This window comes from Oryctolagus cuniculus, chromosome 11 (genome assembly GCF_964237555.1).
Source record: "Oryctolagus cuniculus chromosome 11, mOryCun1.1, whole genome shotgun sequence".
Taxonomy (NCBI): domain Eukaryota; kingdom Metazoa; phylum Chordata; class Mammalia; order Lagomorpha; family Leporidae; genus Oryctolagus; species Oryctolagus cuniculus.
The window spans coordinates 84,334,930-84,352,367 of record NC_091442.1 but is presented as its reverse complement, the minus strand read 5'-3'; the positions used below and the strand labels follow the sequence as shown (position 1 = coordinate 84,352,367).

At 37.7% G+C, this 17,438-nt stretch overlaps 1 protein-coding gene across 18 annotated transcripts in view; it reads left to right on the top strand.

Annotated features, from left to right (window-relative positions):
* Positions 1 to 17,438, top strand: part of PPFIA2 (PTPRF interacting protein alpha 2) — a 540,970-nt gene that overhangs the window by 319,339 nt on the left and 204,193 nt on the right. For all 18 annotated transcript variants that reach the window (XM_070052665.1, XM_051846503.2, XM_051846506.2 and 15 more), the window contains one exon: positions 14,612 to 14,713. In XM_070052665.1, the coding sequence (XP_069908766.1) occupies positions 14,612 to 14,713 (102 nt within the window). The remainder of the gene's footprint in view (positions 1 to 14,611; positions 14,714 to 17,438) is intronic.

The window sequence follows — 17,438 nt, the reverse complement described above, 5'->3', positions numbered from 1 at the left end:
CTCATCCAGCTCTCTGCTGTGGCCTGAGAAATCAATGGAAAATGGCCCAAGTGCTTGGGCCCATGCACCTATGTATGGGATCCAGTGGAAACTCCTGGCTTCTGGATTCAGATAGCTCAACTCTTATTGTTGTGGCCATTTGGGGAGTGAACCAGCAGATGGAGGACCTTTCTCTCTGTCTCTCCCTCTCTGAAACTCTACCTCTCAAATAAATAAAAAAATTTTTGAAAAAAGAATTCAATAAATAAGAAGTTAAAAGACCATCATTCAGCAGGTATATAGGCAAAGGCTATAAACAATAGTCAAATGAAAAGCTCTTATAAAACATGTCTATTATTTTTATTCTATCACATTGATATTTATCACTTCTACCATGCTTGTCCACTAATAATACAGTGAAGCATTCTCTTATTTGTTGTACTCTTGAGGTAATCCTGCTGTTCCTGATTTACAGCTAGGACCAACATTAGGGATTTCCAAATTAAAAAGACAATAACAGTGAGATTTATTTATGTATATGGGTTTCAAAGTTTGAAAATCTGGAGGTATATTTCAGTTATCATTAATGAGAAATGCTGCATGATTTTGTGTGCCTGGAAGCCTCTAATGAAGTGTATCATCCTAAAAGGGAAAAATAGGTCCTAGAAGAAATCAAAAGTCTCTGCAGAATAACCACCCATGACTTAAAAATTACTGAGTATTTCTCATTTATTGAACATCTAGTATAACCAGGATATATGGTACTCAAGATTATACTAGGGGTCTCCTTATAGCATATACCAATCCTATTAGAAGATACTTATACTTTCATTATCCAGACAACTGAGGCTTTAAAAGTTCATTGATACTGGCCAAGATATGACTCTAGCTGTTTCACTCTGAGTTTGTACTGTTCGGGTCATGCCATACACGATTTTCATGCATAAGTAAGAATATAGAACCAATTTAACTGTTAGTCACAGTGAGTATACCGTCTAGGGTTCATGATATTTGTTGGGAGCCCTACTGAGTGCTTTAATTTCTTATAAAATTAAATGGAGAACTATTAATTTGTAGTATTTTATAGATGAATGACTCCATGAAAGCAAAAATACATAGGTCCCACAGAAGACATAGTATTGCGCCAGCAGCCTTGTCTATTTGAAGGTACTGGAATACTTGAAGTTCACCCTAAAAATGATCCCAGCCAATCTGCAGTGACACTGCCAGCCCACATTCACTCAACACAGCTGCAGCATCTCTAGCAGGTGACTTTTAAGATTCGGGGTCAGCAGCTGTATATAGATGCATTGATATACACGAGGAAAAATAGAGTCCACAAAGCAGAATGAAGATGAGCTATAACACAGGCACATATTTTTAGTGGGAATGTTGTGGATGATTCAGTAGGAACACAGCTAGAAGGTTAGATGGACTGAGGCTGGCTGATACCACCTATGTTTGATTTCAATGGACATTGACTTTGTGGAAGATTCTAGTTACCCTGATTCAAAGATTTTGAAAACAAAAGTTGGCAAGTACCCATGTATACATCTACCATAAAAAATAGCTTTTGTAGAATGTTGGATTTTAAAGATATTTTCATTCCCCAGGACACCATGATACATTCACATAATCTTCTATTAAGAAGTTTTAGGGAAAAGAAAAAAAAATGTTATCTAATTAGATTATAGATACATAAAAAATCAAAGAGGCACAAAATATAATTTGCATGGAGTTAAAATCTCATTTTCCTTTTAACTTGGGAAGCCTTACTCAACAAGTTATGTGGAAATTCTAACAGGCCAGTTGTGCCTGTCAGATTGTATTAGTTATGCAGGCGACTCTGCCTTCAAGCTCTGTAGCCCTGGGCAGACCATGAGACATGGCTGTTTCACACAGTAATTTTGGATGACAGCTTTCCTTGGGCTCATGTCATTCTGGAAGGCAATTATAAGAACAGAGGTCATTAACACCACATTTGATTATATAACCTAATAAAGCAAAACAAATTCATATATATAATGATATAATGAAAAAATGTTTATTTCTATGAAGCAAAGACATTGTTTTCAAACTAAGTGATTTCCAAACCAGATTTCTAAAAACTCTTGTGAATTTATACCAGCTAATATACTGACATATGTGTGTGTATGTGTATAAAGAATAAGGCATACATTAAGTATTCTGTTGCTTTGTTTTCATCTCTCCAATGTAATACTTCAATTATTATTAATCTATTCTAGGGAGTATTTCCTGCAGTTTCAGAAAGGAGATATGTACCTTTGTATATGTAAATTTATGTATAATTATTTCCAAAGAAATACTGATTTAAAATCTAATGCTTCCCACTATTAAAATAGAATGCCTAGAAGAGTTTGGAATTTTTTAAAAAAGAAAACCCCAAAATACAGTAAATGGGGGGCACAGCCTATGGAAGTCATTATAAAAACATTGAAGCAGTTAATTTTGTCTAATTTAAATGCTAGATGGTCAAATCAGCATGTTTCCATGCCATATGCTCTCCTGAGAGCTATTTTTGACTTGCACAAATGGTTAGAAAATAAACTTAAAGGAGGCTTTTTTGTGGTTGGTGAGTGTTGGCGGTGTTTAATGAAGCTGAATTCCAACTCACTATTTTTTTTTCTCTCCTCTCTTAGACTGGTTTACACTCATGATTCTTCATCCAATACTTATTCCAATTTAAGGCTGCAGAAATAAGTCCACTGCCAGCTCATTAATTAATGGCCCACACAATTAGAGAAAGCAGGTTTAATTGAAAGGTAAAGAGCATTAGAGTCATAATGAAGATGAATGGATTATCTCAGATTTCTTTGGAGCCTGTGTGCTGCCGCTGACTTGCGATTGAAAGACTGAGTTTCCCTCTTGTCATGCAGCTTCTCTCGACCTCCTGCCTGAGTTGCAGATGCACCTATAGTATCAAGGCCTTTCATGCATCTAGTCAATGAAAAAAAAAAAAAAAGTAATACAACCCTCTTCCCAAGCAAACCTCCTTAAATAAGCAACCCATCTGAAATGTGCCAGGGAATTTAGCATTCTCTTTCAGTCATTCTATATATAATATTAAGCATAAAAAATGAACTTAAGGATGAGCATGCATGAAAGTAGAATATTCTTCATCTGTCCGAGGATGGGCAGCCCGGTGGGCCATGGTGATTTACCAGGTAGAAGGAGGTAGGAGTTGGAGAGAAGGCTGGACGGGGGATTTCTGAACCTATTCAGGCTGTCTTCTCCCTCCCAGCATATCCTTCTTGAATGTTAAGTAGGCACAAGAACTGAGTGAATCTATCCTTTACCTCCATTTTTTTAAAGATTTTTTTTTTCTTTATTTGCAAGGCAGTGTGACAAAGAAAGAGGGAGAGACAGAGAGTGAGTGAGACAGATTTTCCATCCACTGGTTCCCTCTCCAAGTGGCCGCAATAGATGGGACTGAGCCAGGCTGAAGCTAGGAGCCAGAAGCTAGGGGTTTCTTCTGGGCTTCCCTTGTGGGTTCAGGGGCCAAACACTGGGGCCATCCTCTGCTGCTTCCCCAGGTGCATTAGCAGGGAGCTGGATCAGAAGTGGAGCAGCTGGGGCTTGAACCAGCCCCCATGTGGGAGTCCAGCGCTGCAAGCAGCAGCTTCACTCACTGCGCCATAGCACCAGGCCCAGCCTTCATATTTTTTCACTATGGCAATAAGACATGCAGATAGAATAAGAAACAATGCTTTACATTAAGCTGATTGGAAACAAACCATTGACTATCATTTGAGATATTAGTTCAGACACATGGATTGCCAATCACTCAAGCTCATCTTAGCTCAAATAGCAGCACACAAGGGTGAAATCATTGTTAAGATACAAAGGGGCTGACGCCTCGCCTCACTAGGCTAATCCTCCGCCTGTGGCGCCAGCACCCCAGGTTCTAGTCCTGATCAGAGCACCGGATTCTGTCCCGGTTGCTCCTCTTCCAGTCCACCTCTCTGCTGTGGTCGGGGAAGGCAGTGGAGGACGGCCCAAGTGCTTGGGTCCTGCACCCGCATGGGAGACCAGCAGGAGACACCTGGCTCCTGGCTTCGGATCAGCATGGCGCAGTGCGCCAGCCATAGCAGCCATTTGGGGGTGAACCAATGGAAGGAAGACCTTTCTCTCTCTCTCTCTCTCTCTCTCTCTCTCTCTCTCACTGTCTAACTCTGCCTGTCAAAAATAAAAATAAAAATAAATACAAAGGTAGGTTACCTTTGCTCTGGGACGTGACTCACTTGGAGGAAGTTGGTACCAACACTGGCATTGCCATATACTAGAATGGCCCTTGCTAGCATTACTCAGTCTCTTTTATCTAGTTTTCTCACCTGTGTAAGAGTTCCGTCATGATGAATAAATGGTGTGACAAACGAAGTTCCTAACAACATCCCTAGTATGTAATTAGTGCCCAGAAATGATGCTGCAGAAGAGGAAACGATCTATGAATGGTGAAAAGAAGAAAAGTGTAGGAACTTCTCTGAAACAGAGGGACTTCAAATTTATGCAATTTACGAGACTTGAAATTAAAAGTGGGGCTGCACAGAAATTAGATGACATATTTGGTATTTAAGAAATGGTACCTTCAAATTTTGTAATATTGTAACAGGAAAAAATTATTTTCCTTTTTTTTCCCCAAGGAAAAACTACTCTACATCATGAGTTGAAATTGTACTGAGAAGGATTGATGTGGTCAGAAAAAATTCACTCCAAAGCAAAACTAATTTGAGCAGTGAATACATAAATGCATATAAACATGCCAAGAGCAGAGGCCTTCAATTGCTTCTTTTATTGTGATGTTCATACCGTGTAGAACAGTGTCCTAGGCAGAGGGAGAATTCACAGGAGTGTGAGAGATACAAGGGAATGTATGCTGAGAACGGGGCACCACTCCCTTTGGTCTAACTTAAGGTTCTTTTATGGCACTGTGTGTTCTAGATCCTGACCACTCTTTAAAATTCCAAGAAAAAGAAATACATTCTGTGGTAAGTTATTTTGTTTGTTGGGAAAAGTAAGAATTTGGCAGACTATAACTGGGGGACAAAATGACTAGTCTGAAAAGTAGTTGAATATCATTTTCAGCTGGTAACTAATCGACTCCTCCTGGCTCAGTGATTCAAAGCAAACACAGCTCTTCTCATAGACTCTTTTTAATCTGGACATGGGAAAATACAAGTGAAGGTTTCTTCCAACATTTGCCCCTAGCTGCCTTCATTATCTGATAATACTTTGTTGTATGTTATGATCTGTTTACCTCATTCACTGAAAATTGTATTTTTGAGACTTTTCTGTGTTGCTATATAAATATCTAGCCTATTTATTCTGCCCCCTGTACAATACCCCATAATGTGATTTACTACATAAAATTTATCCATTTGTCTATAGATAGAAATCTGGGTAGCTTATCCCCAAATGAACTTTTTTCAAAATCTCTTGTAATCTGATATCTGTAGGAAATTTCTAAGAGTAAAAATGTAAAATATATATCATTTCTCAAATCTATTTGGCTATGGATCTGGGGGAGATGGGGCCGGAAAATATTATGTAAATACTTTTCTAACAGCATCATCTGAGGAATGACATTTGAGGTCAAGGTAAGACTCCAGCTAAGAGATCTGTGTCCCGTATCAGACATCGTAAGTTTGATTCCCAAGTCAGGCTCCAAATTCCAGCTTCCTACCAATGCAGATCATGAGAGGAAGCAGATGATGGCATAAGTGATTCAGCCCTTGACACCCATGTGGTAGACCTTTGGGTTCCCAGCTTCCAATTTTGACCCTGACCCAACCCTGGTCATTACATGCGTTTGGGGGTATACTGACATATAGGATTTCACTCTCTTGCTCTTACTCTCCCCTCTCCTCTCCCCTCCCCTCTTCTCTCCCCTCCTTCTCTTCTCCCTTTCTTCTCCCTCTCCCTTCCTCCTTTCCTCCCTCCCTCCATCACTTTCTCTCCACCTCTCAAAAAAGAATATATATAACCAATGTGATAAATAACCACAAATTATAAAATTGAATGCACAAATCATTGAGAATAATAGGTCCAAAGCACTAAAAAAATAGAAAATATTTTCATTTTTACATCCCCCTCAGTCACTTTCTTTCAGTATACATGCTATCATTCATTGTGTTATCTTTGTATTCAGCACAATTATTTATGTCACAGCGTTATGCTTTCTGGACAATGAACTTCAGCATTATAGCTGGCCTTTTCTAGCTTGGAGGCAAACTGTAGACCCCTTTGTTAAAATAACAAAGATCAGAAAAGTCTTCCTGTGTTTTCACTTTCAGTTTGTATGTAGCTGTATTGGTGAAGTGAGTTTTTCAAAAGCACCATGGGTCTTTTTAATCCATTCAGTCAGTATACATGTTTTTGTTGGTTAGTTTAGTCCATTTACACTCAAAAATATTGCTAATAAGTAATGGATTAGACTGGTCATTATTAAAATTTCTTCTTTTTAGTTTTATTCTTTACTCTTTTTCTAATGGGATTTATGCTTCCACATATTTTCATGATCATTTACTTCTATCTGAGTCTCCTAAGAATCTTTTTTGTATAAATGGTCTGGTGATGATGAATTCTTTCAGTTTTTGTTTGTCTTGGAATGTCTGTATTTCTCCTTCATTTATGAGAGATAAGATTTCTGAGTAAATTATTTTGGGTTGGCATTTATTTTCATTTAGAAATTGCAATATGTTAATTCATTCCCTCCTGATCCATTAAGTTTCTATTAAAACATCTGAGATTTTTCATAAACATGACTAAGCATTTTTCTGTTACAGATTTTAGAATTCTCTCTGTGTGCTTTTGAGAGTTTGACTATAATTTATCATAATGAAGATGTTTTCTGCTTTGTCTATTTGGGGTTCTATGATACTCCTGTACTTAGATATTTCTATCTTTCTCCAAATTGGGGAAGTTTTCAGCTATTATTTCATTGAACAGGTTTCCTTTTTTTTTTTTTTAATTTTTTTGACAGGCAGAGTGGACAGTGAGAGAGAGAGAGAGACAGAGAGAAAGGTCTTCCCTTGCCCTTGGTTCACCCTCCAATGGCCGCCGTGGCCAGCGTGCTGCAGCCGGCGCACCACGCTGATCCGAAGCCAAGAACCAGGTGCTTTTCCTGGTCTCCCATGGGGTGCAGGGCCCAAGCACTTGAGCCATCCTCCACTGCACTCCTGGGCCACAGCAGAGAGCTGGTCTGGAAGAGGGGCAATCGGGACAGAACCCGGCGCCCCGACCGGGACTAGAACCCGGTGTGCCGGCACCGCAGACGGAGGATTAGCCCATTGAGCTGTGGCACCAGTGAACAGGTTTTCTATACCATCATTCTTCTCTCTTAAAGATTTCCATAATTGATTTTTTAATAGTGTTTAAAGAGGCTGTCTTCATTCTTGATTATTCTTTCCTTCTTTTTTTCTGACTGGGATATTTCAAATGGCCTATCTTCGAGGCAGACTTTCTTCTGCTTTATCTAGTCTGTTATTGAGACTTTCAAGTGTACATTTGACTTGTTGAGTTCTTCACTTCCAATATTTCTGTTCATTTGGTTATTTGTCAAGACCTCTATCTCTTTGCTAAATGTCTCATTCATATCCCATGTTGTTTTCCTAGCTTCATTCAATGTCTGCATTCTCCTTCAGTTCTTTGAGCTCTCTGCTATGGCCTGGGAGAGCAGTAGAGGATGCCCCAAGTCCTTGGTCCCCTGCACCCAGAGGAAGCTCCTGGCTTCAGATTGGCACAGCTCTGGCCATTGTGGCCTGTTGGGGAGTGAACCAGTAAATGGAAGACCTCTCTCTCTCTCTCTCTCTTTCTCTCCCTGCCCTTCCTTCTCTCTCTGTGTAACTCTGACTTTCAAGTAGGTAAATAAATCTTTAAAACAAAATATTCAATTTTGATCTCCAGCCTTGTTGCCAGAAAAGTGGTTGGTGGAAGGGAAAAAGGTGGGGGAGAGCACACCACTCCCTTTTGGCACCTACTCTGAATACTTTTTTTGAATTTAATATTTTTTACATAATCACTATATCACTTTAGACATACAATAAAACATGGCATAAAATGATGCCATTGTTTACAGAATATAGTATTGTATATTTCAGATAGGAGAGACCGATTTAGTATAAAGTAGGTATCATATTTGTTATATAAAGCATAATTACTCAGAAACAGAAATCTAATAATATCATTTAAACTTATTTTGATGTTAATGTCAAAAACTTAAAGAAAGGACACAATTCATTTATTACTACAACAAGGATTTGTTGAGTGCTAATTTTTTCAAGAATTATGCCTTATAAGGCTAGAGGATATAAAAATAAATGAGGTTCATACTGTTTGGGGGAAGGTAGACACATAATTCATGTATTATAAAATAATGCAGTGACGTATCAGAGCATTAAAAAGGCAAGTTGATGATTTATAAAAGTGAATTAGTTAGGCAGAAAGGACAATATTTGAAATATACAGAAAAAAGAGAAATGAGAAGGCATATAGGTGGAAATAGAATAAGGAAAGAGAAATCTGTGGGAGTAGATGCAGAAAATAGATTTTCTCAGCAGTAGGCTCCAGGGGCAGGGTCACAGCTAAATCAGCAGTATCCCCAGGAGGATAAACTAGCACTATTCTTTTATTTATTTATTAACGATTTTTATTCATATAAGGTGAACCAATTTTATGTATTCCATATATACAGATTTAGGAACATAGTGATAATTCCTTTCCTACCCTCCTTCCCATTTTTGCCCCATCCTCCCTCTTCCTTCCTTTCTTATCCTTTCTTTTAATTTTTACAATGACATGCTTTCAATTTATTTTATGATCATAAGATTAACCTTCCATTAAGTAAAGAATTCAACAAAAGTAAAACAAACAAACAAACAACCCCACTGTTCCATGACAGTAGAGAAAAGGGCAGTAAATAAATTCTCAAAATGTCAATTTCATTAATATACATTATATTCTTTTGTACTCTGTTAGTTACAGCAGATCAGGGAAAACATATGCGACTTGTCTTTTAGAGACTGGCTTATTTTCACTAAGTATAATGGCTTCCAGTTGAATCCACCTTGCTGTGAAGGACCGGATTTCATTCTGTTTTATAGCTGAGTAAACTAGCAGTATTCTGTGTGTGGCACTTTGTTGTTGGCTTCTGAGGTATTCATTAGTGATAAAAATCTCTGATAGACCTAAAATTTGAATTCTGAAAATTTTATGTTGTTGAATGCAACATCTATGCCCAAATTATATATACATTTAGCATTTAGTACAGGGTCTGATAGGTGATAGCTGCCCAGTGATAGGTGATAGCTGGGTGGGTGGGTAGTTATAAATTGGGACGGTTGATAAATTTGATGAAAGATATTCCTTTTTCAGTTGCAGAAATTGCAGTTTTTAAATCAGAGTGCATAATTGTTAGCTGTGGAACCTTGAGCAAGTTATTCATTACTGCTACATTTTAATATCCTCACCTAAAAAGTAAGGAAAAGCTAAATAATTCATACAAAATGCATAACTAGAAACACAGCAAAACGAAGTGCCACCTGTCCAAAATGGTTGCTACCATGGTTCTGTGACTAGTAAAACTAATTAATTGTGAAAGGGCCATGGTTTGGATGGTCCGAAGGTCCGAACTTTTGAAAAGTTTACTTAAATTTGATGTTTTTTTTTTCTTTTTTCTCTCTCTCTCTCTTTTTTTTTTTTTTTTTTTTTGACAGGCAGAGTGGACAGTGAGAGAGAAAGGTCTTCTTTTTGCCGTTGGTTCACCCTCCAATGGCCGCCGAGGCCAGCGCATCGCGCTGATCCAAAGCCAGGAGCCAGGTGCTTCTCCTGGTCTCCCATGCGGGTGCAGGGCCCAAGGACTTGGGCCATCCTCCACTGCCTTCCCGGCCCACAACACAGAGCTAGACTGGAAGAGGGGCAACCGAGACAGAATCCGGCACCCTACTAGGACTAGAACCCTGTGTGCTGGCACCACAGGCGGAGGATTAGCCTAGTGAGCCGCGAGTTGGCCAATTTGATGGGTTTGGTAGTAAGAAGTTCTGAAAATTTTGCAAGCTTGAGAAAATATGATTTTTATAAAAACTAAAAAAAAAAAAAAAACTGGAAGGAAACCTCTGGCCAGAGAGGGGGAAATGCTGCAGTAATTGCCCAGAATGAAATAAATGTTCTGGATTCAAAGCCAAGTTCCAACACCAAGTGTAAAACTTTGGGCAAATGGCATCACTTCAGTAGATCATGGCAGGGTATTACTAAAATTAATGAGAGCATCTATATAGATTGCTCAGTAAAGGATCTGGCATATCATAAGGACCCATTCAATGTGAGCTGTATTTGATGTTATTGCTAGTTTATAAGATGATGGAAGACTCAGTTCATGTTGACAGTGAGCATGGAACAGTATTTAGAGAATAGAGAAATGTCAGAGGACAAGTGTAAAAGTTTGGATGGTTTACTCCATACGATATATTAGCATCTATTGCAGTCCCACATATGTACAACCTCTTGTCCAGTACATGTTGTCCTTTGTGGAAGTAATATCCTACCTGCAACCTCCTAGTATTAGTTCCCTTGGGACTAATTACAAGAGATTGTTTAAGATAATTATAGTAATGATTATTTTTTCAAAGATTTCCATATTTATTTGAAAGACAGAGTTAGAGAGAGGCAGAGGCAGAGAGAGAGAGAGAAAGGTCTTCCATCCTCTGGTTTACTTCCTACATCTTCACAATGGCCGGAGCTGTGCTGATCCAAAGGCAGGAGCCAGGAGCTTCTTCCAGGTTTCTCACATGAGTACAAGAGTGAAAGCACTTGGGCCATCTCCTACTGCTTTCCCAGGCCATAGCAGAAAGTTGGGTTGGAAGTGGAACAGCCAGGACTAGAACCAGTGCCCATGTGGGATGCTGGCACTGCAGGTGGCTGCTTTACCTGCTCTGCCACAGCACCAGCCCCAGTAATATTTAATGTAAATAAGGAAACAGAGACTGTCAAGGGCATTCTAAATCTGAGTCATATCAGGATCTTCAAAAAGTTCATGGAAAGTACATATTATAGGAAAAAAAATGTGGGGGAGGGGGTTGTTGGTGTTTTGATGCTGCCTCCTGCAATCCCAGCCTCCTGTATCAGAAGAGGTTCAAGTCCTGGCTGCTCTGCTTTCCATCCAGCTCTCTGCTAACACACCTGGGAAAGCGGCAGTAAAGGCCCCAAATACCTGGGTCCCTGACGTCTACATGTGAGACTTGGAAAAGAGTACTGGGCTCCTGGCATTGCTTTTCCCCAGCCCTAGCCTTGGTGGCCATTTGGGGAGTGAACCAGTGGTTGGAAGATCTTTTGGTCTCTGTCTCTCCCTCTTTGTCTCTGTCACTCAGCCAGTCAAATAAATAAATAAATAAATCTTTAAAAATAAATCCTAAAAAAAAAAAATCCGTGCCTGCATTTCAGAAATGCTTTACACTAAAATAAGCTTAACTTTTTATCCCATTTTCTACAAACTTTTCTTTTATCTCCATTTATTTTTATGCAAAGAAACAGAATTCATATATTTCATAGATAAAATATGAGAACATGATACTTCCCTCCTTTCCTCTCTCCCTCCTTCCTCACTCATTCTCCTTCCTTTCTTTTTTATTCTTCATATAAACCAGATGAACAACCTGGTTCAAAAATGACACGGGAGAAAAGCAGTGGACTTGTAATATGGGTGGTTATGCTCAGAGCTTACTTGCTCCCTATATCTTGTGAGCTTTATGGACTTAGAATTGCATCTTAGTAATTCCATTTCTGCAGCCGTAAGATGGAAATGAGACTGCATTACTAGGTATTTAGGGAGGAAGTTGAGATAATGAATGTGAAAAGAGTGCCTGAAATTTGGTAGGAAGTTAGTAACTGTAAGACTGATCTTCATACATGGACTCACTAAACAGCCTGCTCAGAGGCCATGCCATGATAAGAGAAATGTGCAGATGTCTGTCATCAGTAACATCCTGACTGTCCGTCCTCCTGTTTCAAATACATCATTGTTTCCGTGCAGTTAGAGATTTATATTGTCTCTAATTCTCTAAGCACAAAAGACTATTTCCTCATTCCAGAGAATTTTGACAAAAGCAACATATAGAAAGGCACCAAAAAAAACCACAGGAATCATTCAAATATGAAACTACCTGAACATATTTAATATTAAAATTCTGAAATACTTTCTTTCTATGAATAAAAAGCTAAATCTTGTGAAAGTTACAGACAGATACATGCTTTGGGGCATATGTTAAACATACAGATTTGGGGGCCAGAGTGGTAGTACAGCAGGTTAAGCCTCCCATCATGATCCAGCATCCCATATGGGAGTGCTGGTTCACGTCCCAGCTGCTCCACTTCTCATCCACCTGCCTACTAACGTGCCTGGACAAGCAACATAAGATAACTCAAGTATTTATGTCTCTGCCCGATATGTGGGATACCCAGTAGAGATCCTGTCTCCTGGCTTTGTCCTAGACTAACCCTGGATATTGAGGCCATTTGGAGAATGAACCAGAAGATGATTCTCTCTCTCTTTCTCTCTCTCACACACAAACACTCTGCCTTTCTAATAAATAAAAAAATCTTAAAAAAAATACAAATCAGATCTATAGTTTTGTTGTCAGTATAATATATACATATATATAGTTTATATATATGTTTGTGTATAGGATATTTTAAATACTTACATGTTAACATACAATCTAAAATATGAGAGTATTTCAAAGAGTAACTGAGAAATTATTTTAGAGCCCAAAATTTTTGAAATATATACATAGCTTTTTTGTAATATTCATTTTCCATAAAGTACTTGAAGACCATTCATAGTTATGGCAGGTTTTTTTTCTGTCAAAACTATTTTGTATATGAACAAAATTTCTTTTTTTTTGATAAGGGTTTATTATTTTCTACTTGTTACTTATTTCCATTCCAATAATATACTTAGTGAATACCAGTGACATTTAAACATGCGAAAATCAGAGGAAAAAAACATTTATCTGTAATGTCAGCCAAAATGCAACAATGAAATCTTTCATCTAGATTGCAAGCCCTAGAGTCTACTCCGAGGTCTTTGAAGTACTCACTTGGGTTGAAACCATTCAGAGAAACTCAGCAAAATAAGTAGTTTGAAGTAAACAAAAATATAAACCTCCAAACTTTCTCTAGTTTTGCATAATCATCATATGCATGAACATTTTGCTAAATTTGTCTTTGTGGAGGGATCAGTTAACTAAACCTGTCTTCCGCATTTTGTTTTTCCTTTTTGATCTTAGAGTGCCTCTCAGCCTGGAGCCAAGTTTTCCCAAGTACTTACATATGGATAAGCATCAATTTTATTACTAAGAATGCCTCTAAAGGTTTTAATCAAAATATACGTCTATTTACCACTTTGTAAAATTGTAAATATATATTTATATATTCCAGAAGCCATATAGCTTAATTAGATTTCTTGGCCTTTTTATTAAGCAGTTGTTTCTGGGCATAAACATACCTGTATCCTATGATTCCATTTTGAGAAAGGAAGCTCTTGACAAGTTCTTCAAGCTGTCATTCACCATATAAAGGTGGGGTTACTCTAAAACTAACTTTTTGGCAACAGTATGATTCATTTCATTTATGGGAAATAAACATTAATGTAGCACCCACTGCCCTGTAGACATGGCTCATACAACAGTGAACAAGTCAGAGCCCCTGTCCACATGGAACTCACCTTTCAGAAGACTGAAATATATACAAATTACTAAGAAAGCTTTAAATAATGTTATTCAAGCTTAGACATACTTATTAATTTTAAAATTTGGGTAGATTTCCTTTTCTTCATTTTGTTAAATAGATTTCTTTTTTTAATTTTATTTTGACAAGTAGAGTTATAGACAGTGAGAGAGAAAGAGAGAGAGACAGAGAGAAAGGTCTTCCTTCCGTTGGTTCACTCCCCAAATGTCCACCACAGCCAGCGCTATGACAATCCAAAGCCAGGAGCCAGGTGCTTCTTTCTGGTCTCCCACATGGGTGCAGGGGCCCAAGGACTTGGGCCATCCTCCACTGCCCTCCCAGGCCACAGCAGAGAGCTGGACTAGAAGAAGAGGAACTGGGACTAGAACCAGCGCCCATGTGGGATGCTGGCGCTGCAGGCGGAGGATTAAACAAGTGAGCCACGGTGCTGGCCCCACAAATAGATTTCTTAATTTCCAAGTGTACATTCAGTAGGATTTTTATTGCTAGTTTGATGATTTACTATCATCTGTGTGAACATTGCTGAGCAGAAAATAAAGTGTGATATTTGTAATCTGTTCACAAAACTTTCCGAACTAATCAGCAATAAGTTATCATACTAATGTTAAACTCAGTGTGATGTATCTTATGCATTTCAAAAATATTTTAAAAGCCTATTATAATAAAATGCATATGATAATACCACGGATCAACATTCTTTTTATACAAAGAAATCAAGATACTTTGGTAATAGCAATATAAATTTTCTGACAAGCAAGTTCATTTTTCTCTGTTCTTTTCATTCAAAAGTACAACTTTTAAATTTTGTTCTTCCTACTTAAATTAATTGTTTCTGTCTTCAACATGTCTTCAAATATTTTCCCTCCTCTTGCAGGAATTTGCTGCACTGACGAAAGAATTGAATGCCTGCCGGGAACAACTTCTTGAAAAAGAAGAAGAAATTTCTGAACTTAAAGCTGAAAGAAACAACACAAGAGTAAGTACAAATTGGCTCTTCTTGCATTTAATTCCCTGTGTAATTCAGCACTTTACATGCCATCTATGCACAGAAAGAAAATATAAGAATTTACAAACTTGGGGAATACTTTAAGCAGGCACAAACTCATAGTCTGTTCTTAAAGGAGGATACAGTACAAAATCCAAAACAAGATCAGAAACCTAAATTATAGCGTCGGCTACTAAATCACTATGTTGCCTCAGAAAATGTTCTTATACTTTCTGATTTCTTTGCTTTATTTGACTTCACAAAGAAAGGTTGTATTTCAGTAATGGGCTGCAGACTTTCAAAAGATTTTATCTAGGGGAGTGCAAGACCTCAGAGGCTGGAAATGGGCAAGGGATGAGAGATGTGGGAGAGAAGAAAAAGTTCTAAGAATGGGATGCTGTGACAGAGCTGTCTGCATTTGGTCCTCACCTCACCCCTGCAAAATATTCATTTATAAAATAGGAAAAGTAATAAAAAGGGAAAGCACTAAAATATTTCCATCTGTTTAACACAGCATATCTTTTATATTTCAGATCTTCAAGGCAAATCCCAGTTTTGATAGTCTAATTTTATGAAATTCATGCAATTTGCTACATTGTACTTTTAGAAACCCACCTATCTTATCAGTTTCATAATACGCCATCCAACATTAAAACTCAGAATTTGGACAAAGATACAGTATTTTCTAGTTTAGAAGAAAAAATCACTAAATTTCACAAATGTATAAATTGACAGATTGCCCATAAATGAGTGCAGATTATCGCCTAAGAGGAAATAAGAGGAAATGTTTTATATGAAGAAACATTCAACTTAAATATAGAGTAGATGAAAAGTATTTTAATGTTATAGCCTTAATATATTAGTGCTGAGGAAATAAGCTATACAAGGTCCTATTCATTTTATGCTTGGTCTTAGAAGTTATATAAAGATATAGCTCCACAAAATGTGAGCCTATGCCTCTAATCAGAGGTAGAATTTCATGCATAATGGTTTTATGGTCAAATTCAATTTCTGCTCTTACTCATCAGGGTCTTAGTTTATGGTAAAGAGTTCATGCATATATAGACAATAGATTGGTTTACATTGAGACTTTGATGAACCAGTCACATGGACTGCCTCTAATAAGACATAACAAGGGCAGTTTAGAGCATATCAGGTCTTAGATGAAGTTTCTTTCTGTCTATGTAAATTTTTGTCACTCTTGATTTAAAATTAGTGCTGTATTTCCAGGCAAACTTGAAGCTTATTTCTTCCATGAAATTTTTTCTGACCTATCCCACTATTTTTTTAAGACTTATTTTATTCAGGTAGAGTAACCAGAGAAGGAGAGACAGAGAAAGAGATCTTCCATCTGCTGGTTCACTTCCCAAATGTCTGCAATGCCAGAGTATAGGCCAGGCCAAAGTCAAGCTTGGAGCCTGGAACTCCATCCGGGTCTCTCATGTGGCTGCAGGGACCCCAGCACTTGAGCCATCTTCTACTGCCTTCCCAGGCTCATTAGCAGGTAGCTGAATTGGAAGTGTAACAGCTGTGACAAGAACTGGCACCCCAATATGGTCTGCCAGTGTCACAAGGGGCAACTAAATCCACTGTGTCACAGTGCTGGCCCCATACCACTGTTTTATATTTTAAGGCTTTGCACTTTATTCCCTCACGTAACACAGTACAGTTAAATATAAGTGAGAACAGGAAGCTGAGAATGGAAAATACAAACCTTTATATAAATTAACAAGTAACCTTCACATTCTTTTATCTGTCTATTTCTCCCTTTATATAGCTGTTCTTTTTATAGCCCTGTGTTACTCCAATATACCTATGAAAGAAAAGTTAAAATTATCTCCATTTCATAGATAAAGCACATGGGCTCAGAAAAGATGAGATAACTCAACAGAAGTCACACAATCAGTAAATAGCAGAGAAGATAGGAGGTGACTGTCTAGATCTAAAGCCTGTGGTAGCCATGAGGCCATTGACAGGATTATGTAAGTTACAGGAAGGAACTCAGAGATTTAGTACAGCTTACAAGAAACTTGATCCAACAGTCAGATGGCTGCAGATGAACTGTCATTCCTCCTTAATTGTGACTAATTTCAAAGAACTGGGAGACTTGGCAATAACATCTACGTAATTTTCATCATATTAAACCCCATGAAGCCCAGAAGTACCTGTGGCTTCTGCACCTGCAAAGGAGCCCTTGGTACTATTGGAAGCAAGGCCCACTTCACTTGAAACACCTATGCAGTAGTCCAAGTATTCAGGAGAAAAATTTAAAGTTCCTTTAGGATTACAGAAATTAAAACCATTGAGTATAAACATGAATAACAATTACCTTGAAAACATGAATAAATCTGAAAACTATTTTTTTACCTTCATTCAGTGTTGCAAAGAAATTATATGGTTGATTATTTCAGAGTAAACACATTTATTAAACTTCCTTTGTGCAAGGTATTGGTTATATAACAACTTTTAAAAAGTTATATAACTACCACTCACTCTCCTCCAATCCCACAAAATCAGATATATATACTCAATTTTCTCCTAAAAGGCATTACAAAATACTGCTAAAAGTAAAATTTTAATAGATTGATAAAATTGTTTCTCTTTCTACATGTTGTGTTTTTCTTTTTCCTATAAATACCTACTTACTGGTTATGGAAAAGAAACAAGAAGCTAAGATTTACTTCTTACATCTAAAGAAAATCTTATTGATATTATA